The 27868-nt window shown below is 41.7% G+C and overlaps 2 protein-coding genes and 1 non-coding gene across 3 annotated transcripts; 2 read left to right on the forward strand and 1 right to left on the reverse strand.

The window, feature by feature from the left end:
- The first annotated feature begins 153 nt into the window (after positions 1 to 153).
- Positions 154 to 8090, forward strand: LOC106567774 (gap junction alpha-3 protein). Its single transcript, XM_014137498.3, has 2 exons — positions 154 to 819; positions 5571 to 8090. The coding sequence occupies exon 2, from the start codon at positions 5620 to 5622 to the stop codon at positions 6691 to 6693; it is 1074 nt and encodes a 357-aa protein (XP_013992973.2). The 5' UTR covers positions 154 to 819; positions 5571 to 5619; the 3' UTR covers positions 6694 to 8090.
- On the reverse strand, positions 7942 to 27710 carry LOC106567773 (zinc finger MYM-type protein 3). Its single transcript, XM_014137497.3, has 25 exons — positions 27564 to 27710; positions 25629 to 26659; positions 25322 to 25380; positions 25169 to 25235; positions 24643 to 25027; positions 24275 to 24455; positions 20710 to 20922; positions 20456 to 20606; positions 20217 to 20329; positions 19531 to 19617; positions 19196 to 19346; positions 18898 to 19070; positions 18396 to 18561; positions 18086 to 18135; positions 17703 to 17859; positions 16223 to 16338; positions 15870 to 16017; positions 15621 to 15770; positions 13537 to 13637; positions 12801 to 12948; positions 12515 to 12654; positions 12252 to 12366; positions 11913 to 12170; positions 9295 to 9409; positions 7942 to 9115 (listed from the first exon to the last, which is right to left on the reverse strand). Exons 2-25 carry the CDS (start codon positions 26650 to 26652, stop codon positions 8929 to 8931), a joined length of 4455 nt encoding a protein of 1484 aa, XP_013992972.1. The 5' UTR covers positions 26653 to 26659; positions 27564 to 27710; the 3' UTR covers positions 7942 to 8928.
- On the forward strand, positions 8706 to 8781 carry trnav-uac (transfer RNA valine (anticodon UAC)). The gene has a single exon. It is a non-coding gene; the product is annotated as a tRNA-Val (tRNA).
- Positions 27711 to 27868: the final 158 nt, after the last annotated feature.

Below are 27868 nucleotides of genomic sequence, written 5' to 3' on the forward strand. Positions count from 1 at the left end.
CTATGTTTTCTCTGTTGATTTATCTGACCATGCAATTTGATGCTTAAAAGGGTTATGATTTCATCCATACAATGAACAGAGGTCAGTTTAACCAAACAACGTTTTTTCTGTTTTAGGTAAAGTAAATATAGCTAACTGCTTCTGTTTGGAAGGATGTCCTCTGTTGGATTTACAACCACCACAGACAATGAGATTCCTGTCAGCCTGTCAACAATGACACTGGAGTATGTGCCAGTCAATTACAACCATAACAATGAAGGGAGGGCCCACCTTTATCATTTTCTGATGCTCTCCCGCTCCACACAGCCACAGGCCTTGGAACACTACCTTTCAACTCCAATTCACCAACCCCCCCAAGCCCCCTGAGTGTGATAGCAAAGCCACTCCCTTCACAGTGAATTATATTTAGAGCCATGCCACGCAAGACTTAAACCCACCCCCCCATTGGACTACTTAGACGCCACTCAGTCGTAAAGAAACATCACTTTAGCAGTGGGCCTTATTATTCTCAACAGAGAGTGAGTGTTGTCATCCTAGCTAACTGACACAGTGAAAGAGGGTGCTTACAGAGGTCCTATTGGTGTTTACTTTTACAGAACACATTTATTGGGCGTTAGTAAGGAGATTCAACAAGAGCTGAAAACTCGTTGAAACCATTTGGAGACAAGAGCGCTTAACATTAGCAGTGTAGTGTCATCACTATCAAAGGACATGGCCTTGTCGGGGACAGGAGTCCCACAGTGTAGACTGTGATAGCGACCTAAGTGGAGACGCCACTACTGGATCTGCAATTTCACTGGAGATGAGCATTATGGGAAGGTGGGTCTTGAAGAAACATACATTAGAAATCATTAATATGGTCAGTAATACGGTCAATACCCAGCTAGCACATAATGTTCTGAAAGCCATATGTTTCTTAGAAATTGGTGAAAGTGTGGTTGTTCTATTTTGCATAACCAGTACTTCAGCATAACATTTCCTACCATACATGTTTCCTCATAAACATGAAACATATACATGTATATATTTTTTTGTTATTGCATACAACCTTCCCAAAACGTCTGGGAATGATGCAGGATAGTTGCTTGGCTTTTGAACATTCTCAGCACATTTAAGGAACTTGACAAAAAAACATTATTTTCTTGGTATTTCATTACTTTAACAGAACGTTTCGTAAAAGTTCAAAGATGGATACATTTCTTTTCAATTTTGGTAATGTTCTAGGAATGTTCTCCAACTGGTTTGACATTGGGAATGTTCTCAAATTAGTTCAGAGAATCAATATTCTTCTGTGGGAATTACAGTACTTCAGCATAACGTTTCTTACAGGTTTCCTCATGGTTCTATTAAAGTCATGTTCTCACTTTGTTCTGAGAACGTTAAGAAACAAAGTTTTTCTGTGTGAATTTCAGTACTTCAGCATAACGTTTCCTACTGTACAGGTTTCCTCTTGGTTGTATTTAAAGTAATGTTCTCAAATTGTTCTGAGGAACATTAAGAAAACTTTCCATAAAAACCACAAGAAAAGTTGAATAAAGTTCAGAGAACATTCTATGAATGTTAATTAAAAACATATTCAGTTCTTCTCAGTATAAAAAAACCTCTATCTTCTATATTGTTAAGTGTGTTGGCCACGTCCATTAATTCATGTTATTCATCTTCATCTTCAAGTATTATTGGCAAATTGCAACCAACTGACAGGTGCATACACCGCCACCTACTGTACTGAAGAGTGAGGCCGGTCACAACCTATCTATACCATTATATTCTCTTAACTAACCATGAATTTCTAATAAAATAAAATAATAACCTCACTACTCCCATCACCCCACCCAAAATACCACCCACTCATTCCCGTCCAACCTCTCTGACCCTGTCAAACAACATCTCCCTTTCTACATCATACATTCAACCATTTCCTCTATATTTATCTAGGCAACTAGGCATTTAACTAGGCAATAAGAACAAATTCTTATTTACAAAGACTGCCTACCCCGGCCAAACCCGGATGACGCTGGGCCAATTGTGACGCCGCCCTATGGGATTTCCAATCACAGGTTGTACAACTTCAAACTGTAATGAGGGAAGTCAACCATTACAGTGAGTGTAGTTGCAGTGCAATGCTTTACTGTCTCTACTAACCAGGCCAGTGTTGTTATCAAATAATATTAGTGTGTAATTAGAGCATAGTTTAGCAGATGAAGTCTGAGATGATTAAACCATGGACTACGAGGAATGTAATCAGAGAAATCCTAGGTTGATACTAGTTCTTGGCCATCCACATGTACAGTACACTGTCATGGAAGGCCCTTAGGTAACAGCATCCTAGTTTTTAATAACTTTTTAATAACTGGCCAGGCCACTACCTACTCCAGTGCATACTATGGGTACAGTCAGTACTTAGTGTGCATTCAATGGGTACATAGTCACTAGTGAAAGTCTACACACCCCTTGCACATTCTTCACATTTTTATGCTTTAAAAGGAAATCTAATAAGGTAATATTTTCAAATATTGTGTTGGCAGCATCATGTTGTATGCTTGTCACCACCATGGACTGGGGACTTTATCAGACGGAAAATAAATATGAAAGGAGCAAAGCACAGATGAAAAGTTAGAGGAAACCCTGCCTCAGTCTGCTGAATTTCGAACCATGGGATAGGGTTTTATTTTTCAACGGGAAATTACACAAATGTTAATGCCAACGACACACCCGAATGGCTTTCCAATAGATGTTGAGTGTTCCTCGTTGGTCCAGTTTCAGTCCTACTTAAACCTGCTTGAAAGGTTTAAATATTGCTGTCCATCAATGACTCCCAACCAAATTTACTAAGAGTTGTGCAAAGTTAGTAGAATCTTATTCAAAGTAGGTTGTGTACTTCAGTAGGATATTTGTCAAATGTAATTTTAAAGCAACAAAATGTTAAGACTGTTGTGTATACCAAGGTTATTATAGTTTTGTGTTTTTTCAATTTTTATTTTGAATTCAGTTTAGTTTGTTAGTTTTCAAACCTGATTTGCTAGTTTTTATTTAGTTTGAGTTGTATAAAATATTTGTATTTCGTTTTTATATGATTTAGTTTCAGTTTTAGGGTTAGGGACCGAAAGCATACATGGGAGGCTAGGAGCCAGTTGGGTTGTATCGTTTTTTAGGTTTTTGGGGATGCCACTTCTTGCAACTGGGGGCCATTAATACATAAGGTGATGGGTCAGGTATTACAGTAGGTTAGGTAAGCCCTTCTCATGATTCCAATGCTACATTGGAGTCTTTCCACATCCCTTTTGATTAGCTGAGGAGATTTAGTCAAGTGTGAAAAGCTCTATCTAGAAACAATTGATTCTTGCTTGTGATAAGGTTTGGAAAACCTTGAACACAACTTAATTAACATCCAAAAACAACTTTACAAATACGAAATATATATTTACTGTTAGCTGTTTAACCACAGATTTCCACAGAGGTTTTTTGTGTAATACAGCTTCGAGCCTACATTTTTTCCCCATTAGCTCAGGAAGTGCAATGCAAAACACCTCTGTGGGAATCTGTGTTAAAACGGCACACAGTAAATGTATCTTTTGTCTTTGTACAATCATTTTGGGTTGATATGAAAGTAGAATTTCTGAGGTTTCCAAAATCGTATTGCACACAGTGATTATTAACGGTTAGACAGAGCGTCGGGACAGTTGTAAATGTTTGCCCTGCTCTGATCAATTGTTCAAACGAGAACCCAATGGCTGTATGGTCTTGGGTTCTCAAGAGCTATGGTTAGGTTAGTTTAAATTATAAAGTTAATCTCAAAGTGACTTGATTTTAAAAGGAATTGAATGGTGCAAAACGATAAGGTAGAAGGAAATTCTCTCTCGCCCATGTTTACACCAATCCTATGCTTTTTAACCGTAGTAGTACATGTAAGAAGAATCAAGTTAGCTACCTACCTGTTTAGCTAGTGATAGTTAGCTAAAGTTATGCAAAGCTAGGCCTTTTTGAAAGAAGGCCATCTCGTTGCCGCATTTACCAGCCAGATTCAGTAGCTTGAAAATCCCCCAAAAGCTTGAATGCCCAAAGTTGAGAATTTTTATTTTATTTAGTTTTGGAGTCAAACATAACAGTTTCAGTATAGTTTTTGTTTTTCAAACAGGTTTGTTAATTTAATTTTACAAAATAATTTTTTCAAGATTAGTTTTAGTTTACTATAATAACCTTGCTGTAGACTTTCACTAGGCACTATAATTATAAGATGTCAGGCAGGGTCTTCTGGGACTACTAACAGGTTCAGTATGAGATACATACAGTATACTGTAGAACCTTTCAAATGGGTGTCAGCCTATTGGTATGATCTATTCCGGATATATTGCATACTGAATACACAAACATTTCAATTAGCCTAAAACTAACTACAATGACAGTGATGAATATTCATCATCCATTCTACAACGAATAACATGATACTGGTCCCGTGTGGCTCAGTTGGTAGAGAACGGTGTTTGCAACGCCAGGGTTGTGGGTTCGAGGGAAAAAATGTATGAAATGTATGCTTTCACTACTGTAAGTCGCTCTGGATAAGAGCATCTGCTAAATGACTAAAATGTAAATGTAGTGGTCTACTTAGGGTAGCAAAATTCTGGGAACTTTCACGAAATTCCCTGGTTTTCCCGACATCTCGGTTGGAAGATGCCCGGGATAAGCAGGAAACCCGGACCCTCCAACCAGGATTTCTGGAAAACCAGGGAATTTATTGAAAGTTAGTTCCTGGTATTTGCAACCCTAGGTGTACTAAATGGGTGGTTTCTCCTCAGGGAAACAGGTGTTATATCCTGCTGTTGCCTGTGGTGTGAAACATGCTAATAAAAACAGAGGAACTTTGAGGAAATTATTTCTTTCAGAATAACTAAGGTAAAACCAAAAAAGATGCAACCTGAGCTTTTCTACAAGACGTTTCACAAGCATATTGCAACACTCTAGGTACATGACCAACATTATACTCTTCTTCATGTTCTTCAGAACCTCTCACATTTTCGGGATTAGGACTCCAGTTTAGGAAAAATAAACTGTGTGGAAAGGACAAGACCATAGATTGCTAACTTGTTAAAGCATGGGCGTTTCTCTGTAGAGAAATTATGGCAAATTATTGCCAGGAAGCACCAATCTCACTTAGTTGGCCTCTGCAGGGACCAGATTAATGTATTGAACAAACGTTTTCATGCTAAAAGAATCAGAACCACAGAAACTTGGAGCAGAACCTAATATATAAAAGTGAATCTGGTTAATTTACAGAAACACTCTCAAACACACACACAAAAAAAACTACAAACACATTATTGAGCTGTAGAGGTCTGTTTAGCCACAGTAAAAATACTTTGCTTTTATCTTTAAATGAAACTTTTACAACCAAATAGATCATAAATGAAAATGCATTAGCATAGGTTAATGTATTATGCCACCCTGGGTGTAATAATATAGTAAGGGTGAGGCATTTTCCTTAAGCTATCCAAGTTATGCAACGGTTTTCAATCCAATTGTGATGTTTGTCTGATGCAGTACATTCATTTATATTGTTTTTATTCTGATTGCAGGTTCCTGTTTCAGATCTCTCTGTAAAACTGAGCCTATGAGTGAGCCACTATGGCGGACTGGAACTTGTTGGGCAAGCTTCTGGAGAGCGCCCAGGAGCATTCCACTGTAGTGGGCAAGGTCTGGCTGACCGTGCTCTTCATCTTCAGGATCCTGGTGCTAGGAGCTGCAGCTGAGAAAGTGTGGGGTGATGAGCAGTCTGGCTTCACCTGTGACACCAAGCAGCCTGGTTGTCAGAATGTCTGCTATGACAAGACTTTCCCCATCTCTCATATCCGCTTCTGGGTGCTGCAGATCATCTTCGTGTCCACGCCCACTCTCATCTACCTGGGCCACATCCTGCACCTGGTGCGCATGGAGGAGAAACAGAAGCAGAAGCAGAAAGACTTGGCTGAGCAACTGGCCATCCACAATGACAAGCAGCAGCTGCTGCCTGACGCCAAACCCAAGAAGCCCCCCGTCCGAGACGACCTGGGCCGCATCCGCCTGCAGGGGGTCCTGCTGCGCACATACGTCTTCAACATCATCTTCAAAACCCTGTTCGAGGTGGGATTTATCATAGCTCAGTACCTGCTCTATGGGTTTGAGCTGAAACCGCTGTACACCTGTAACCGCTCACCCTGTCCCAACGTGGTGAACTGCTACATCTCCAGGCCCACAGAGAAGACGATCTTCATCCTCTTCATGTTGGCAGTGGCATGCCTATCACTGGTGCTGAACATAGTGGAGATGTATCACCTGGGGTTCACCAAGTGCCGCCGGTACAGACACGTCCAGTCCACATGTGAGACAGGGTCCAAGGCCCCCAGCGAGGCAGTGGTGCCTTCTGTCCCAAACTATAACTACTTCCCCAGGCACCACCCAGCCCCTGATCCCTACCATGCAGACCAGTACATCTTGAATGAGCCCGACTCTGCCTACCACCCCTACAACAGCAAAGTGGCTTACAAGCAGAACAGAGACAACCTGGCCGTAGAGATGAACAGTAAACCAGAAGGGGGTGACACCACAGAAAGGAAAGGCTCCAGTTCTGCTCCAGAGTCACCTTCAGAGAAACAACGGCGACCCAGTCGATCCAGCAAGCACAGCAATAGTAAGACCAGACTAGATGATCTGAAGATCTGAGGGACAGTTATGGCACATTTCCACCACTGGGTTTTATACTGGTGCTTGGCCTAAAGACTCAAACTTTTGTGTTACCACCTCAGAGGTGGGGGGGGGGGGGAGTATTGGGCCATGGCCCTACTGACTTGTGTCCAGAGTAGGACTTCTGGAGAAGCATTAACATAATGGTTAACAGTTAATGTAATAATTGAGCCGTTTCCTTCTCAAAAGCAAATGAGTTTTCAGAGGTTGTTGATTCTGCTCTACACAAGTCCTCATTGTTGCTTTGGAAACAATTTCCGTAGTATAATACCAGGGTGTATACACAAGCGTAACACCTTGTCACAGTCAAATTTGTACAATATACATTTCACCCTGTACCAGAGTAGACAATGTGCCTTTGATGGAAAGCATTGTATCAGGAGAGCAAGGTTAGGGAAGGAACAATATGGAAGATAATCTTATTTCCTCTTATAACATTCTTGATCAGAATGGACAATGTCTGTCTTATCTAAAACAATATATACCAGATTTTACTTGAATTAGAAACCTTCTAAAGTGGGAATTTGAGGGGTGAAAACAGACTTAAAAAGCAGGATAGATCACCTCATTTGTCAGGGGCCAGTAACAAAAACCTTCTGTAGAGGCTTATGATCATTTTGTTTAATTGTTCAAGGTAGTTAATTTTCATGAAACATTTTACTCCTGAAAATGTAACTTCTCCAACTGAAAAGGATGTCAGTTGCTATGTGTAGTGCTAGAAACAGAGGTGGGCTCCTGTTCTTCTTCAGTTATGTTACTGTACAGAACAATCCCTTGGTCAACCGACGAGACCCAAGTCTGACTCGCACAACTCCCAGAGGTAAAGGACGAGTGCCATATTGCTAACTGGTGAGGGTTGCCAGTGAGTCTGTATGCAAAGAGAGGCCAATCAAAGTCCAAATCTTCATAAATGAGTTAGTTTGGGTATGCAAACAGCAATTGTTGGAGGTTCGCTCTCATCACCCAAACATTTGCCATGCACAGTATAATATGTTAAAGTGTTCCAAAACAAGCTGTTTCCTTATGAACCCATAATATGCTGATTATTCTGACTGGAAATAATGCCAAAGCAATTGCTCATCTGTGTAATACTTTTGGCACAGACTACCCACTAGAAAGTTTACATTTTTCTGTTAAGATACAGCATGCATTTGATTTTACAACCATGAATAGTGAACTGTTGTTTATGAAGAATTTGTACAAGACATTCATTCTTGATTCCTTCAATTAGAAAAAGACAGAAAATAAACTTTATAGTACATAATCAACTTTTCTCAAGACATTCAGGACATAAAATGCATTAAACCGTAAGTTTGTAAATGAAAGACAATCTAAGCAGGATCAAAAAGTTTAAAATAAAAGATTTCTATCATGAAGTTAGGCTTCTTTTGTGTGGTTTAATGAACGGTTGGTTATATGATTGTAACAATAAGAAATTAAGAAAGTATGAGGGGCAATATATATACACATTAGCTATGAAGTAAAAGGTCTGCCATGACTGAGTTTCTTGATACTGTACATGTGAACATCTCCGGCAGCAATAAATGGTTTCCACCTCACTGGCCACAGGGTAAACACAGATTTAAAGTGTTTATGTTATCAGTGTATGAACATTAAGCTTCTGAATGAAACAAAATCCAGTGAGGCTGGCATAGGGGGTTAAATGCAGTGTCAATTAAATAGTTTTATGAACTAAAGTAAAGTACTTTTATACAGCTGTTCTGTACACTTCATAACAAACAAATATGGGTTTCCAATACAAACCAGACCTTTCAACTAGTTGTCTTTGACAGTGCCCAAAGTACCTAAGCGTTCCAAATACATTATCTGAATTGAGAGTGGTATACGGCAGTGCTAATATAGTTTCTATACAGATCTAGCTACAATGGTAATTCTATGGAGGAAATGCTCACTGAACTATTTGTGTAGGGGTGATATAACAACCATGGAACAACTAAAGGCATTGTAGTTAGTACAATGCCAGGGTTGTGGGTCCTGTGTGGCTCAGTTGGTAGAGCATGGTGCTTACAACGCCAGGGTTGTGGGTTCGATTCCCACGGGGGACCAGTACGAAAAGGTATGCACTCACTACTGTAAGTCGCTCTGGATAAGAGCGTCTAAATTACAAAATAAAAACAAATAAATGGAAAAAGTAACTTGTGCTAGCGGCCTCCACATCAGCAATGTACACTATATAAACTTGTTGCGTGGCTGTCAGTCCATGTCTCCCTGTCCCGGGTGCTCGTCATAGACATCCTTGACAGCCAGGATCCTGTTGAGCATAATTCCCAGTCTGCCCTTGTCCATGGGGATGTCAGAATACCAGCGAGGACTCTCAGCCATACATGTGCTCTCTGGCTGCAGGTAGAATGCACTGCAGCTGCTCCGCACACCATCAGAGCTGTAGGAACACAAAGACAGACACCATATGTGAATCTAACAAAGGAAACTATACAGTTTAATTTATTCATTCCAATGTATCAAACCAATTCAGAATCTATGACACCCAGGGATAGTCCACGGCCTTCAACTGGAGTTTCAAATGCTGCTGTGCATACCTGGCCAGTCTACATTGCTTACCATTTGGAGAGGTAGAACTCAAAGAATTTGACGGGGCATCTGAGAGGGTTCAACCGGTTCTCTTGTTGCTCCAGCTCAGAAGGCTCATCCCGTTTCCTCTTTCCCAAGCCGCCCTCTGTGTGTAAACAGAACAGAGTACAGGCTCACTTCACTGTTTGACCCCTTGGTGTTTATTTTAACACTTGGCTACAGTTAGGGCCAAGCTAAACTGATTAAGTTGATGGCCAGACAGTTATGGGGAACAGTTTCGTTTGTCATGTCACTGTCTGTCATAAAATAAAAAGGTTATTGAAATTAATATTATTTTGCAATGGACAGGGTCTTTCCTACATAAAAGGTACTTTTGGATGTCATGAAGGTCACAAGCCCACATGTTTTATGGACTTTATTGTGCAGCTAGCTACATCTAAAACACTTTGACATTCAGTCAGAGAGTCTCTACTCATATATATCATGTTGCACAAGTCAGAGTTGCTCCTTTTAGATTCCTGGTTTTCCCTTGGTTTCCCCCAAACAGTGGCAGGCCAGGGGTTGGCGTTTGTAGTGTGTATGGCCAGGGCCAGTTCTAAGACGCATACCATGGTACACCTCCCATGCTTAGCAGCTCTTCAAAGAACTCCACTTTGTGGTATAAATAGCTGTCCGACACACTGCGAATAGCAGTATGGACCAACCAGGGGGGGCAACAACTTCCTTCTCCTACATCAACAGCTCTCTCACTATTATTTGTAATATTTAAGACAAGCACTCAGAACACCAACTGTCAACAGGTGACAATGTCACACTAAAATCATTTTTTTAAATGTTATACATCAGCATAAAACCACCAAAGTAGTACCAAACTGATCCATTTCAAACTGACCTACAAGGCCAGAGGAATCTAGCTAGTGACACTGATATCCAGAGAATGGTCAGGCAGAGTTGAAAATAGACCTACGTTAAAACACGTGATTATGTTTCAGTCAGAACATGCCAGTAATCAGAAAAACACTGAGTAGGATGGAGATGTGTGTCTAGGCTAGCCTATATGTTTTAAATAAACAACTGGCACAAGGACAATTTCACAAGAGTTGGACTCCAAGCAGTACAACTCATTAGCACCACGTTATTTGATCGCTGGAAGACAGTTTAACTGTTTTTACTAATTTATTTTCAATGGAAGCTCTTTGTGGTCAGCAGGACCATGTTTAGGAGTGGTGGTCCTGCCTAAGAAAGTGACCCATCACCATCTAATTGCATTTTAAAAAACTGTAGTGATAAGGGGAGTTAATAATAAGAAAAACCCTTTAAGACAAATGTCAACTATCATTCCTCAGCAGATAAAGGCAAAGATCCTACAATGCTTTGGTCAAGTATACATCCAAATTATATAAAATTACTAGAGTTGAAAATGTTTTGTTGGAAATAGCGTATTATATCTACAAGCACAGTATTTTTAGGATGTTTTGGAAAATACATTCTTACCACTAAACTGGACCTCGTAACGCTATACTAGACTTTCAAACATTCTAAATATGAACTCAAAGATTTAATTTCACCTAGTTGTAGATATTCATGTAAAATGACTCCATACCCTAGCCCTGGTCAGCCCCCCTGTCATTCAGCTGAAATGTGGTACAACTCAAGATAGGCGACCTGCTTCCCCCCCCCAGGCTGGGGTCATGGCCCATGACCCAAAGCAATGCAATCTCTCATTGGTTACTGGGAATGACAACTAGCCAATCATCCATTGGGCTAAGGAGCATATTAACACTTCTCATTCACTGGGCTTTCTTATACCAAATCAAATCTCAGATATGAAAAATACAAATTAATGCTAATGTTGTGTTGTGACTTGTACCATAAAAATACAAAAATTCACAACAGCTGTGATGGAGACGTAGTTTCGGTACAATTTTATAAATGCTGACAGATAATTTGTCCGTTCGACATGATGGGATCTTTTTAATGTCGGTATAATAAATTATGTGAGAAATGGCAGTGGAAACACATTAATGCGTGAATATTGACATAATAACCATCATATCGAAGTAAACTTAAGAGTCACGCAATGATATGGTGTGTGGTCCTTTCACTACAACTCGGGAAAGCATGCAGTTTATTAGGCTACAGATGAAATAAGTTATGAACTTCACAGGGTGGTTAAAGTGCACGGTGATCTTAATGCCCCTTTCTAATAAATATCGAGGGTCTTATTCTGGTGACATGATCAATGCTTTACTGCCGTTTGACAAATATTCTCACTCTTATCCATAGTAAGCTCATCATGTAGACTAGCCGACCTGCACTGTATCTGAGAGCTGTTGGCTACAGCACACGTGCCAAAACCAGAGTAGGCACAGTTTGTGACAAAACTATCGGTAGAGCTGAAAATGCGATGGAACCACATTGAATTTTAGATTTTTATTCGTTACATGAAAACTAAAGCAAAAAAGTATGTTGTGTCCACTACGCCATCACACACACACACACACTGACTTATCTGCAACAAGTCTGTTTGGTGGAAACACAACACTGGTGGGAAAAAGCACATTCTCTTTATGCAGATTTTACAATATTCGCATGAAAATCTGTCGTCAATTAGATAGAAACCTGGCTAGAGTCACACAAACTCTCACCTTTACTTGTTCTCTTGTGTTGCGATTTGGGGTGATAGCAGACACTAGACGACTTGACCATGCCATGTGGTGTAGACCTCCTCTTGGCCTGGCGCGTGACTGTAGAGAAGGAGAGCTGGAGGTGCTGCTCCACGGTGGTCAGACCAAAGTATTTGGTGTTGAAGAACATGAGAGTGTTGAGCAGGACAAAGGGAGAGTACACACCCAGCTGTTTACACTCCCACAGGTGCTCCTCCAGGACACGAGAACCGAGACCACCTGCACCCAAACACATTACTTACACCCCAAATACGACACATACCTAAAATGTGTGAAAATAAAATAGAAATATCAACTCACCATTAGGTGACATGGAAGGCAGCCATTGGCTGACAATCTTATTCAGCTCCTCAGCAAAGGTGACATATAACTGGTCTGTGAATATATTCACCATCCGGTTGTTTTCAAGGAGATACTGGAAAATATACAAGACAAAACCACTGTGCTCAAATGTTTTAGTTGAACACACTGTATATTTTTTTGGGGGACCTTTCCTAAAAATAAAATCATGTAAGATTTGAATAAGCCACTCTTCCACAAATTGCAAATATTAACTACAAGACCTGTTGAATCCCCAGACAGAGGTAAAATACACTGTCAGGCTTGTAGCACGGCCCTCTAGGATGAACAATGTCTTGGACAAACTGCGACAGGCCATGGTTCAGTTCCTCAGGACTGCACAACAGAAGGTCTAATGGTTTCTCTATAAGGGAGAAAATTACAGGCACTTTATTACCAGGATTACATTGAAACATTACAGCCCATTTTACTCACAGGAGATCTTTCAAACTCAAAGCAGAGCTATCAAAAGACGGGTACATTTAAAGTTCCAGTCAAGAGATATCCTACGTTTTCTGTAGTCAGTGTCCGAGTGCTTGCTTTGGGCCCATGACCTCCAGGCTTTGACCCCAAGGGAGCTGTTCAAACCGGCGCCGAGAGGCTGACTGTCCAGGGGATCGTGTAGGGTGATCTCTGACATGGCCTGACGCTTGGGTCCCTGTGACACAAAGCCTATATTAGACATCACACTGCTATGACCTGTTAAGGGGTAGCTACTGCAGTTAGTTAGTCATATTCTCTTCCCGAGTACACCCATTACATAAATTCTACACGTGCAATGATCATTAAGAATTTGTCTGGTCCAAGAGACCACCAAAGCGCAAAAGTAAACATTTCAGTATATATGTCAAATACTCTTGTTTTAAGGACACTGTTCATTGGTAAGCAGTCCATCTTGTAGGTTTTGTGACCGTTGCCTTATGTTACATGAGCCGCATGTTGGGGACCATGCCTGCCTTCCGCCAGGGATATATTTGTTATTCAGCCATTTCACCTTTGGGACCCTGTTGCAGCTGTCTAAGCATGCAGAACATGAGCACTGGTCTCCGGTAAGTCTGACACCAAGACATCTCATGTTGGTGCCAGCTTTATCCTGATGTCCAGCATCCTATGTGATTCCACTGCGTCTCTCATATAAGTTGAACGTTTAAGACACTATTCCATTCAATACAAAATGAAAGTCATAGTAAGGTCTAGAAAAAGACAGGCAGAATACACTTGTATTATAGGCTGTGTTTAATTATACCTTCTGAACAGTGACGTCGGCGCTCTGCTCTGCTGAAGTAGCATGAGGCGGCATCCCACAGTCAAAGAGGAAATCAACATTGGGGTTCAGGTCCAGGGAAGCTAAACACCACAAATGAGAATGGACACAAAATATATATATCATAGACTGTTGACAGAGTGTGTGCAATTATAGTCTACGTTTACACATGTCAGGCAGCAAAGCAAACTAATCAGACCAGGGGTCTCCAACCTTTTACCGCATTAGAACAACTTTTAAAAAACGAAACCTGTCGCCAGCTGCTACTTTTTTTTTTATAGCTTTCAAATAGGCACATTGTTCTTCTCTTCTCCCCTGCAACTCTTCCCTGGGTCCTGTAAGTCGTCGGGGGCATTTCCACTAAGCTAACATATGGAATATGGATCATTTAGCTATTTGATTTGGAATTTTGAGACACCTTTAGGGATGAAAAAACATAGATAAAATATAGAATTTGGCCTTTACTACTATAGCCCACAGAAATGCACTGAATAACACATTCAAAAATAGCAACAAAAAAAACCCTAAAAAAATAGTCCAAAAATAAATCCTAATGATTAAGGTTTTGAAGTGTCTGTCCTATATCTAGGAGATAAGAAACCTCAGGAAATATGTGTTTTTTGGACCCCTTATTTTTGTTGGAACAAAACTACCTCCAAACTTCCTTTAATTTGTATGGGTTACCTTCAGCCGCCATCGTGTTCATGAGTCTCCCCTTTCCACAGCGGGGTCATATTAGTTTTTAGCCAAAACGGTTGACGCTACAGACAGAAGTTGGCACATCAGCATTACCGACTTCAAGCAAAATGGAGAAGATCATCGTGTTTGTGAGTCATCTTTCCATAGAGTGGTCACATTAGTTTTCTAGGCAAAACCGTTTGGAAATTAAAGACGTTTTCGTGAGAAGACCGATTTTCAGGATGTCTCATGGTTTGACAAAACACCGCTGTAGCTTGGCCACCTTTCACCGCAGATGCGGAAAGGAGGACATGCGAATGCAGTGGATTAAGATGCAACCCATGTAAAAAAAAAAACGACAGATTTTTGTTTTTTTGTTGTGTTACTTAGATTGACGCACAGGTGCGAAATTTTAGTATTTTTGAGGAATTTGTAATTCGCGCCACGCCTATCATTGGATATTGGAGCAGGTGTTCCGCTAGCGGAACGTCTAGATGTAAGAGGCTAGTTACTGGGCAGGAGTAGTAACCAGATTAAATCGGGTACGTTTTTTTATCCGGCCGTGTAAATACTGCCCCCTATCCCCAAAAGGTTAATAACAGTTTAATATTTTATCAACGTTTATGATGAGTATTTTTGTAAATTGTTGTGCTGATTCACCGGCAGTATTGGAGGCAAAATATTTTCTGAACATCACGCGGCAATGTAAAATGCTGTTTTTGGAAATAAATATTAACTTGATCGAACAAAAGATGCATGTATTGTGTAACATGATGTCCTAGGAGTGTCATCTGATGAAGATCGTCAAAGGTTGGTGCATAATTTTAGCTGGTTTTTGTGACGCCTGTCCTTGCTAGGAAAATGGCTGTGTGGTTTTTCTTGTGTTGGAACTGTCCTAACATAATCTAACTTCATGCTTTCACCGCAAAGCCTTTTTGAAATCGGACAATCTGGTTACATTAAGGAGACGTGTATCTTTAAAATGGTATAAAATAGTTTTTATCTTTAAAATAGTTTTGAGAACTTTGAATGACGACATTTTGTGGTTTTGAATCTGGCGCTCTGATTTTTCACTGGCTGTTGAATAGTGTGAACCGTGGGTGGGACGGTAGCTCCCAAAGAGAGGTTAAGACAATAGTTGCTAACCAGGGGTGGGATAATGTCAATGTTGCATTGATTAAATAGTAGCAAGGAGCTTGCGGCGTCTGATACTTGGGAGATTTGTTCATGACAGTTTGCGGTGGAACGTGCATGTAAAAATGCATGTACTTTCAGAATTGTTTGGCGAGCTACTCATAGGTGGGCTGTTATAGGTGGGCTGGTAGCTCGCGATCAACCTGTTGGAGACCCCTGCACTAAACATTACATATTATAAAGCTTGAACCTGCCTTTGGTGAGCTCATCTACTGGGTCTTGACCTGGCTCAGTCAGTACATCAGCCATATTGACGGCCATGGAGAGGATGTCATCTTGGGATGAAGAATCAAATAAGGTGCAGTCCCTCAGCAACGGGTCTGCTTTCTGATCACTGTCCAGATCTAAATAAACACGTATAACCATCATATAGTTACAATAATTATATCTAGAACATCAATGGCAAGTTGACTAAGTAGAGAGAGATCCAGAGGAGCCCGTGCCTTTATTTTCCTCTGCTATCATGTCTGCCATGGCCAGAATGTCAGCCTCCAGTGGATCAGACGGGATCTGGAGTTTCAGGTCATTTATGTATTCCACAAGTTTATCGATATGATCCAGTGTGACGGGTAGGAACATGGGGACAGGGATCTAACAGAGAATAAAGAGAAAAACAATAAGCAGACAAATAGGACACAGTCACTCTAGAGAACCACAGATTGCAGCAGTGTGTAGACACCCATAAGGAACACGTTTGGGTGGAAACAAAGAGTTACTCTAGACTCTAAATTAATGACAATAAGCCTAGAGTAAATTTTGCACAATACTCAACAGGACCTAGACAAAACCAACTCACCGGCAGAGGCAGGGCCATTGGTATGGGAGTGTACTGAGAGTACATATTCAAAGGTACAGGAACAAACACAGGCACAGGGACTGGCAACACCACAGGTGGGGACTGCAAGAAATCATCTGAAATAAACAGACAACATTTATTAAAACCATGAAGGTGCTTCTTTTGCAATTGCTAATTATAATTGTTGGCCTGATTTAACATAAAGCTCTTAGCATATGAATAGGGATGTTTTGTTTAAAGCTAGAATCCTTAGCAGCGACATCCATTTTTGGACATATGGATATATATACCTATTAATTCTTAAAGAATATATCTTAAATACATATTAAATAGTTAGTGAGTCCCATAGATGGGTTGGTTGTTGTGTGAGCAACTAAGGAGCAAAACAGACGGGGTTGGCTTAGAATGTTGACTCTGTAAACTATATTTAGTCTCCAAATGTTTATACAAAACATACATTTATTGAAAACATACAAAGAGCAGTCTCAACTTCATCGTTACAGTTGTTGGTTAGCTATCTAGAATTTTTTTGCCATATTAGATTAGACAACAGTCAAAACAAGACATGGTATCAATAAGATACACTATATATACACAAAAGTATGTGGACACCCCTTTAAATTAGTGGATTTGGCTATTTCAGCCACACCCGTTGCTGACAAGTGTATAAAATCGAGCACTGAGCCATGCAAACTCCATAGACAAACATTGGCAGTAGAATAGCCTTACTGAAGAGCTCAGTGACTTTCAACATGGCACCATCAAAGGATGCCACCTTTCCAACAAGTCAGTTCGGCAAATTTCTGCCCTGCTAGAGCTTCCCCGGTCAACTGTAAGTGCTGTTATTGTGAAGTGGAAACATCTAGGAGAAACAACGGCTCAGCCGCGAGGTGGTAGGCCATACAAGCTCACAGAACGAGACTGTGCTGAAGCATGTAAAAATCGTCTGCAACCGACCCCCATTTCCAGTTTCAGCATGACAATGCCCCCATGTACAAAGCCAGGTCCATACAGAGATCTGTGTGGAAGAAATTGACTGGCATGCACAGAGCCCTGACCTGAACCTCATCGAACACCTTTGGGATGAATTCAAATGCCGACTGCGAACCAGGCCTAATCGCTCAACATCACTGCCCGGCCTCACCAATGCTCTTGTGGCTGAATGGAAGCAAGTCCCCGCAGCAATGTTCCAACATCTAGTGAAAAGCTTTCCCAGAAGAGTGGAGGCTGTTATAGCAGCAAATGGGGGACCAATTCCATATTAATTCACATCATTTTGGAATGACATGTTCGACGAGGAAGTGTCCACATACTTTAGGTCATATAGTCTACAATGGGCTGAAACGAACCACCTACAATTCCCCACTTGGCAGCTTCCTGTCATTGTTGCTAGCCATCTGACCAGTCAGAATCATAATTTTCGTTATGTTGTCAGCCAACCAGTCTACAGAAAGGGACATGGGATTACATTCGCCATTACCTGTCTGGCAACTCTGGGACTTCATCTCAGGTTTACATGCGACACCTGTAGTGGCCATCATAGGTTTACACATGGAGGACTTGTTCCTTTGGGAGAGAGGTAGAGTGAAGGGAGGAGCAGGCTTGGCTACAGTCCTCTTCAGGCCTCTTCCTGTGGCCTGAAATAACAGAAACATTGACATAAATAAATGTTTGGATGTTCACTCAGCAGAAATTTGAGAGAGAAAAGTAGCTCTTTGCTTTATTTCAAAATCCAATCACGTTTTTTTTCAAGCAGAGAATACGTTTGTATGCGCGGTAAAAGCCAAGATCAAATGCATTTTTGTGTCCTTTCGGTGGCATCCCCCCCAACTTTTGGAGCAGCAAGTCAAAAAGCACACTTACTTCACTTGTCTTTATAGCTGCAGGGGGAGGTGTAGACTCTGGGGAATGACCTGTAAGTCCAGTAAACGTATACAAGTTTAACAGCGAATTACTGAGACGAACATGTGTTTACATTTTACAGACTTTAGGGAAATCACAAAAACAATAGCAGTAATTTTGTAACATTATGTGAAACAGTGAAAAATCAAACAACTATAATACAACACAGCGCACTTAGAAAAAACAATTCCCATATGTATGGATTGGGTTTATGGTAAATACAGTATGGGTGTTGTGTTTGCATGTGTTGGTGTATGTAAAGCTAACGCACTGCTGAGCAGGCTCCCAGGGCCCTGCTTGGTGTCTAGGTTGGGCTGGTTCTGTTGGCTGTAGAAACGCAGGAGGCACGGCTGGTCACAGTAGTGTTTGATCTCTCCCCTCCAGTGGATGGTCTCCAGGAGCTCCCCCTGATGCTTGCAGGCATGGCACTGTGCTTCCTAGGAGAACACACACAGCTCAAAACACATAGCAACCATACATACAGTACATACATTGTAGCCTGGTAATAGAGGACACCGCTAACACAATTTGTTCACAAATCATGCACATTCTGGATTCATTCTGTCATGATGACAATATTGTGCCAGTTTAGCCCATACATTCTGAAGCTACCATTCCTCAAACAAAAAGTGTCTATATTACCACATACAGACTATGCACAGTAAAAAGAGGGTGAACTGAATGCAGCCTGTGTACCGGCAGCCATCTAAAACTTTTCAGGGTCAGTCGTATGGTCAAGGTGTAAATATGGAATTGTTATTGTTCAGACATACTTTCAGGTACCACAGGAGGTATTTGCTTTTACAATCTTCACTGCAGAAGTCCCATGTGTTGCCATCCTGTTCCTCTGTGACCGCCCGTGAGCAGGTCTGAGAACAGTATGTACAGGTTATACAGCACAGGCCCAGTTGTTGAGCAAAGTCTTGCTTGTACAGTAGAATGCAACCTTTGTAAAAAAGAGACAACAAAAAAACATAAGTCTCTGCCTAGAGACACAGTAAAGTGTTTCCATGTAAATCGACAATCTATTGCATATAAAAATGCGCACAGAAATGCATGCATCATCCTAACCGTCACTGCAGAAGGTTTTCTCCACCCCAGAGAACTTTATCTTCTTATGCAGCAGTTTCTCTTGGTTGCAGTGCTCACACACAGAAACCACACCATTCAGACGCTTGTAGTCCTCACAGCACTCCTTACAGCAGAACTGATATATTGAGTCCTGAAAGCAAACAAAATAATAATATATTCACGCCTGGTGTAACAAGCGCCATTATCTACCAACTGAGCCATACAGGACCACACAGAATCGTGGATGTACTTCTTGAAGTAGTCTTGAAAATAATAACAGTTTTCACTAAACCACTTTTTTGGCACAATGTATGTAAAATGCACATTTTGATTACCTGCCAGTCTAGGATTTCTGGTACCCCACTGAACATGTTATGACAAGAGAGACAGTTGAAGTAGAGGTCTCCATTGGGACTGTTGCTCTGTGAAGAAGAGTATATTTCTTAAATTGGAGATTTAACAAGAGAATGAGCAGCAAACATTAAGCCAAGACAAAAAAACAACACGCAACCTCACAGAACTAGTATCAAAGAGGGACTCAAGAATGTCTCAGCCCATTCTCAGACATTTTATTGCAAGGGTTTTGTAGAAACAAACCAAGCCCTAATTCATAGGTTCTTCGGTAGAATAAAGGCAAACACTTTCAAAGGGTGACCCTCTCCACACTAAAGAGCTTTATGATTAGTTTTTATTTTAACGGGCTCCAGAAGTGAGGCTGAGCTCCCCACTGCAGCTTCTGCAGGTCTGCATTTTAACTAGCATTTTCTGCTTAACGTGCACCTACGGCCAAGCCTGTACATCACACTAAATATTAACGGCTCCTTTTTTTCACTTTCAGAATCCATCACCAACTTTTTTTTTTTTTTTAAACAACCGAGGCACTCAATTTACGTTTAAAACAAACGCACATAAAATAAAGTGTTGTATAAACATCTGGCAGACAATGGGACTAAATACTGGACAATGCATCTGTAGGTTGTAGTGTTATCCAAACTCTATTAAGGGTATGGATTTAACCAACCTGAAATTTGCTCCAACAGCTAGGGCTACAGAAGACGTACACAGCCTCATTTGTTTTACAGTAGTAAGGTTCAGAGGGGCTTCTTTTGCAGGAACTGCAGGCTTCACTGGGCACTGGAAAAGAAGCAGATGTAGTAGTAATAGTGAAGAGCCATTCAGTCAAACATCACGTCAATACATTCAGATTAAGCAAAGGTGAATTAATACAGTATTAAACAAGCCAAGGAGAGTAGAATGTACCTGTGTTCCCAGAAGTTTTAACTTTATGTGAGGCGATACAGCACAAAGAACAGAAGTGTCTGGTCTTGCCATACTGATCCACTTTAGACAGCATGTCAAAATTCTTACACAGAGTCCTACACCACTGACACGAGAGCACCTTAGTGTTTTTCTGAAATCAAAGACAACACTTTGATTAAACACTAAGCAGACAAATCACTCTCATATCACTCAATACTACAAGACTGTACATTCAAGAAGAGAGAAGCACCCACCATCTTATACAGCCTGAGACAGGAGGAGTTGCAGAACCTCCTCTGTTGGCCCTCATGCAGTAGGTACTCAGCCCGGGAGGTGAAGGTGTTGATGTAGGTGCCACACGCGTCACAGCAGCTGGTCTTCAGGCCCTTGGTGGCGCGGAAACGGTTGAAGCAGGCATCGCTGCACATCAGGTGAATCATGTTGCCCATGGTTACCTCATGGTTGATCTGAGGCAAAAGAAGGAAGGAAGGTAAGATACTCAGGGCTGAATTCTATCAATCCTAACTTCAAATAATGCCATCCTTTTTCATTTCCCATTAGTCGGCCAAAATCTTGTAGTTGGTTATAATTTATTCTGCTGCCTGCTCATAGCATACAAACAGACTCAACAGCAGCATAAACTTGTCGATATTGATTTCAAAGTTTGACAGAATTCCTGCCTCATGCAGACTCCATAATCACAGCATAGATACAGCTACACACAAAATCTTTTAAATTATGAAATATCAACATGAGGTGACAGTGAAATGTGTGTCACTAGGGTTTAGGCATTCTTTGTCACTACTTCTGGGAAAAGCCCATGACGTGACAAACACTTCACATACACAACATTGACTGAGCTCGAATTGAAGCGTGCTGATCAGATCTCCTACCAGCATTTCCAACACAAAGGCAACTTTAAAGAAGGTATACCATAATCACATTATTGTGTGGTTTTGCAGGGCTTGGCATTAAAACGTGCCTACTTATTTTTAATACATTTTATTGTACAAATTGACAAATGACTAACAGATGGTGGGGGAAACTAAAATCAGAACAAGTAAGGCTGGTGCCAGTTTTTCGAGGTAAGCATAAAATGTTGACTTGTTGCTAGAGTAGACGCTGCAGTCTTTAAAATAGCTTCAATATAATGTATGACTAACACAAATGCCTATAGCATTTTAAACCATAAGCAAAGCATTGTGGAAGTGTAGTCATATTGTGTTAAAGGTCCAATGCCGCCATTTCTATCTCAATATCAAATCATTTCCATGTAACAATTAAGTACCTTACTGATCGTTTTCAATTAAAATTGTCAAGCAAAAATGATGATAGGACTGTCTGGGAGTGGTCTGAGTGGGAGGGGAAAACTGAAAACTAGCTGGTTTCGGCAGAGAGGTTTGGAACTCTTGTTGGTCTATTTAAGTGGAACAGACAGCGTTTTAGCAACATCAAATCATATTAAAATCTGTTCATACACACACACCCAGAAAGAATACGAAGCTAAAATAAAAAATATATATTATTTTTTATTTTAGCTCCGTATTCTTTATATATATATTATTTTAGCTTCGTATTCTTTATATATATATATATATATATATTATTTTTTATTTTAGCTTCGTATTCTTGCATTGTGCCCCCCCCCCCCCCCATCCCTTTTACACTGCTGCTACTCTCTGTTTATCATATATGCATAGTCACTTTAACTATACATTCATATCCATACTACCTCAATTGGCCCGACCAACCAGTGCCCCCGCACATTGGCTGACCGAGCTATCTGCATTGTGTCCCACCACCACCTCTTTTACGCTACTGCTACTCTCTGTTCATCATATATGCATAGTCACTTTAACCATATCTACATGTACATACTACCTCAATCAGCCCAAATAACCAGTGCCTGTATGTAGCCTCGCTACTGTTATTTTTACTGTTTTTATTTCTTTACCTACCTATTGAGCACCTAATACCTTTTTCGTACTGTTGGTTAGAGCCTGTAAGTAAGCATTTCACTGTAAGGTCTACACCTGTTGTATTCGGCGCATATGACAAATAAACTTTGATATGGTCGTTTTCACGTTTTAAAACATTGTGTTTGGTAATGACGGAGAGTAAGGCATTTGTGAATTTTCTATAGCAATATGGGCTCCCGAGTGGCGCAGCGGGCTAAGGCACTTCATCTCAGTGCAAGAGGCGATACAGCCTGGATTCGAACAGTCCCTGGTTCGAATCCAGGCTGAATCATATCTGGCCGTGATTGGGGGTTCCATAGGGTGGAGCACAATTGGCCCAGCATCATCCGGGTTTGGCCGTCATTGTAAATAAGAATTTGTTCTTAACTGACTTGCCTAGTTAAATAAAAGGTTAAATCCATTTTTTTTAAATAAAAAAAGCAGCCGTGGTTTTGGACGATTTTGCAGTAAATAAAACCTAATTGAAATATATGTATTGTCCAGGACTGAACTCTACACAGACTGGTGCACCATAGCCAATGAGAGCTACAGTAGGACTATATGCAAATAAGACATTTGTCATACGGGCCTGCCATCATTCATTTTGAACTGGACTGTGTGTTTACAGGCAGTAGCAACAGTGCGACTTTAGCTTATTAGAAAGCTTTCGCCAAAAGCCACCTGAATGGATTTCTGCAAATATGTAAACACCACGGGAGTCCTCTAAAATTTGGGAACTTTACAGCCCTATCAATCAAACAACCATGAAAAGGTAGGCTCTCTCCCCCTCAGGTGCCTATGTACATCAAAAACAACAAGATCAACAACTAATGTTAGCCAGAGCAAGATGAGCTAAAATCTAATGAGGGAACAGTAGATAAACCTCCGCTAACATCAAGGCGGTGACCCGATCCTGTAGGTTCATGCTCTACAACATTCGCAGAGTACGACCCTGCCTCACACAGGAAGCGGCGCAGGTCCTAATCCAGGCACTTGTCATCTCCCGTCTGGATTACTGCAACTCGCTGTTGGCGGGGCTCCCTGCCTGTGCCATTAAACCCCTACAGCTCATCCAGAACGCCGCAGCCCGTCTGGTGTTCAACCTTCCCAAGTTCTCTCACGTCACCCCGCTCCTCCACACACTCCACTGGCTTCCATTTGAAGCTTGCATCTGCTACAAGACCATGGTGCTTGCCTACGGAGCTGTGAGGGGAACGGCACCTCCGTACCTTCAGGCTCTGATCAGGCCCTACACCCAAAGAAGGGCACTGCGTTCATCCACCTCTGGCCTGCTCGCCTCCCTACCTCTGCGGAAGCACAGTTCCCGCTCAGCCCAGTCAAAACTGTTCGCTGCTCTGGCACCCCAATGGTGGAACAAGCTCCCTCACGACGCCAGGACAGCGGAGTCAATCACCACCTTCCGGAGATACCTGAAACCCCACCTCTTTAAGGAATACCTGGGATAGGATTAAGTAATCCTTCTAACCCTCCCCCCCAAAAAGATATAGATCTACTATTGTGAAGTGGTTGTTCCACTGGATATCATAAGGTGAATGCACCAATTTGTAAGTCGCTCTGGATAAGAGCGTCTGCTAAATGACGTAAATGTAAACCCTCAAACTTTTTCAGCTTGTAGTTGGCCGTCAAAATTGCACTGATAAACGATGGGGAAAAGTAACCTGCTCACCCTTCTGCAACTTGCCTGCCAATGCATGCTTGTCCCAAACCACATTTTGACAACTGAATGGGAACTTGCCTGCCCGCCCATTTGACTGACGCCAAATACATTTGATTGACAACTAAGAGATATGCTATGGCTGGGACCACATCATCTAAAATGTTATGGCCAAAGCATTGGTACCTCACGCATGTGGTTGCACACACTGCATCTTTGGGCAGGAGCACTTGGTTTGGGGGGCTGTGTCGGGCCCTTCTCCAGCCGGGCCTCATACAGGGAAAGACAAGTGCTGTTGCAGAATTCTTGGAAGGACTGTGACTGGCCAACCTGTGCAAGCATGGTGTCCTTTCTATTCCCCATGTCCCTAAAATAGAAGAGACAAACCTTGAGGTAAATTTCACAAATATTGTTGACATCAAAACGATGCACAACATTAACACTTACTTTACTATGAAATAGAATGAGGAATTTGTTATAAAATCCACTGTCCTTACTGGAAGGAATAGCAGAAACTAAGAACACATTCTTTAAATATGTATTGAGAGGCTTACCTTTTACAGAAAGCACAGGGCTTTTTCTTGGGGGCTTTCTTGCCAAAGGAGTTAAGGCAGGTGGAGCTGCAGAAGAGCTGAGGCTGACCCCTGCGCTGGTAGGCTGTCTGTCCGCTCTGCAGAATCCCACTGCAGTTGGCACAGAGGACCCTGGTAGGCTGGCGAGGGGGTGGCGGCCGGGGTGGAGGGGGTCCTCCAGACCTCTGAGTGTACGCAGGGGTAGAGGCAGGACCAGACAACTTTGGGGAAATGAGGCGGGGGGGCGGAGTGCTCTGGCTCCTTTGGGAGACCCTGGTGGAGCGCCGGAGGCCAAACCGTGCGGGGTCGAAGTCTGTGTCCCTCGGATCATCAGCTGCATCGTCAGAACCGCTGTCTGTTAGCTGGTCTGCAGCAGAAGACAACGCATTTAGAGCAGCGTGATAATCATATAATTAGAAAATTGGGAAAATAGTCCCACATAATGATAGTTGAGACCGAGGTAAAATGAATTAGCTAAACACAAGCAGATTTACTAAAGATGTTTTACCCCCATCAGACGTGTTTTGCGTATTTTTCCTCCCTTCTCCACGATTAGGACGACCTCTCTTTCTCCCCTACAATAAATGAGAAGAGTAACTCACAGTAATTAACTTACTTTTAAAGAAAATGTCTAGAATTCATGGAAAGTTTTTTTTTTTACCGTAGTCTTTTGACCATTTGGATCCTCGACGGCAACGTCAGTTTCAAGTTGTTCCTCAGCTGAAACACAATCGATCATCAGTAACTAAAGGCTGTTCATGACATAGTAGATGCAGACTATATGTAAACTGACATGGCTATTTGAAGAAGTGATTGCTAATCGTTTCTCAAAGATGTGTAATTAAGCCTAAATCAAGTTCTGCATTTCCCTTTATCCTTCTCAAACTATTTATGTGGCACTGAGACTTCTATATGTGACATAAGTTTAAAAAAACTTGAGCCTAAAAACAATGTTCCTTACTACACACCTTCACCTGGTGTCAATGGCTGGGCCCAGGATGATAGTGGGGACATACTGCCCCCCACAGGCTGTTCTTTCTCACTCTTTTTCTCTGCTGTGCCCTCTACCTTTGGCACCAATCCATAGAATGATAAGGCTTCCTCTTTGCCTGGACCATCCTCAGAGTGTGAGCTCTCTACGCTGACTATAGAAGGCATATTTGGATCAACTTCATCTTGAGCAGATGCAGTGGGATCTTCATGCACTATGTCCATTTGCTCCTCTCCTGTCTCTGGCATCTGTGTCCCAGTTACGGTCGGAGTTCCCTCGGTGACCTCCAGCCTGTCTGTCCCAGGCTCAGCTCCCATTTCTGACCAGGCTTCTGTGTGACCTTGCCTGCTCCACTCATCCTGACTGAGGCCTGTGGCTGAACCGGAGGGCTCTTGGAAGTCTGAGTGTTCTGGCAGGCCTGAGGGCTCTGAAAAGCCTGAGGGTTTTGAAAGGTATGAGGGTTCTGGATAGACTGAGGACTCTGAGAAGCCTGAAGGTTCTTGAAGGTATGAGGATTCTGGAAGGACAGAGGGCATTGGAAAGACTGAGGGTTCCTGAAAGTCTGATGGTTCTGGAAGGACTGTGCGGCTGTAAAAGTCCTCCACCTGGACTTTGGACAGTTCCAGTGAGTCTGGGTCCCCCAGGATGCTCAGACTGTCCTGAGTTTTCAGCCTCTCTCTTTCAGATTGGGTGAGAAAGGTTGTCAACTCGTCAAGGGTCTGCTGCTCCCCACTGTGTCCCTCTGTTCCCAGTGAGCCAGAGTAGGCCACCTCCATATCAGTCTGTGCAGGCTGCAGGTCCATATCAGTCTGAGCAGGCAGCAGGTCCATATCACTCTGTGCAGACAGTAGGCCGTCATCAGTCTGAGCAGGCAGAAGGCCCATATCAGTGTGCCCAGAAAACAGGTCCATATCAGTCTGTGTGGATAGCAGGTCTAGATGTACATTCTCATTGGCCATTTGAAAAGTGGCCGAGGTTTCTGGATGCTCTGAGGGTTCCATACTGCACCTAACGTTACCATTTAAGAGAAACGAAACAAAAACAATGGCTTGCTTCAGTCTCACATGACAACCGATTTGTACTCATGTCAAATCAAATGTGGTGGTAGGTTTGAGAAATTACAGCCACAAGTAGCTAGTTTATTGTGGATCCGCTATTCTAGACCATGAGATCACACAAGTGAAGGCATATATCTAGTTAGCTAGCTAGGTCAATTTATCTAAAGTTTGATACTCGTTAGCTAGCAGTTGTCAGTAGTTACCACAGCCACAATGTCAATTACATTTATGGCTAAACCCCGCCTATTTATACAATTTCTCGTAAAATCTGATTTTAAACCTAATCATAACCACACTGCTAAACTTATGCCTAACCTTAATTTAAGCCCAAAAAGCGAATTTTTGTTTGCATTATTTTTTAACGATATAGCCATTTTGACTCTGTGGCTGTGGTAACTAGTAATAACCACTAGCTAGTTTGGCTATGACAACGTTGCTGCCTTTTGGCGCGCCTCACCTGGCGTCTCCATTTTTGCAAGTTAGAATGCTAGCTAGCTAACGCTAGCTATTTAGCTAACTACCTGGAAAGCTAGATAGGTACATGTTAGCCCATTATTATATACAGAATCTCAATACTATCTATACAGTAGACATGACTCGCTACTTGCATGGTAAGCGTATAATGTTTTATGACTCTGCAAAGAGACCGCTAATAACGTTACTGGCTAATAGCTAGCGAGCTTCCAATAGGCTATCTGCTAGCTAACGTTACGAAGCTAACGTTGCCTTATGCAAACTAGCAGTCAAACTAAATCACTAGCTAACTAATTCTAATATAGTAACTTTATTAAAATATAGTATTAATGATTCAAACATAAATTATGATAGACTTCTACAAAGTATGGTGCATTTACCTGCAAATATGAAATGTTGCTGTAGCTAGCTAAAATGTTGCATGCAACCACCAGCAAACTGCGGTGTGTGGCTAGTTTCAAGCTACAACTTCTTCTTCTTCTATGGCGGTCTGCAAACAGACGTTAGAAGTGCATACCGCCACCTACTGTACTGGAGTGTATTGTCAAAAACGATGGTCAATGATCAAAACAAACAAAAACACGAAACCCTCCTACCTAATCATGTACTACTAAGAACATGAAAAAAAGAGCCCTTCTAACAACCCCTCGTCCCCATCCCGCCTTTTGAATCTTGTTCCACTGAC

This window comes from Salmo salar, chromosome 13 (genome assembly GCF_965601325.2).
Source record: "Salmo salar chromosome 13, fSalSal1, whole genome shotgun sequence".
NCBI lineage: Eukaryota > Metazoa > Chordata > Actinopteri > Salmoniformes > Salmonidae > Salmo > Salmo salar.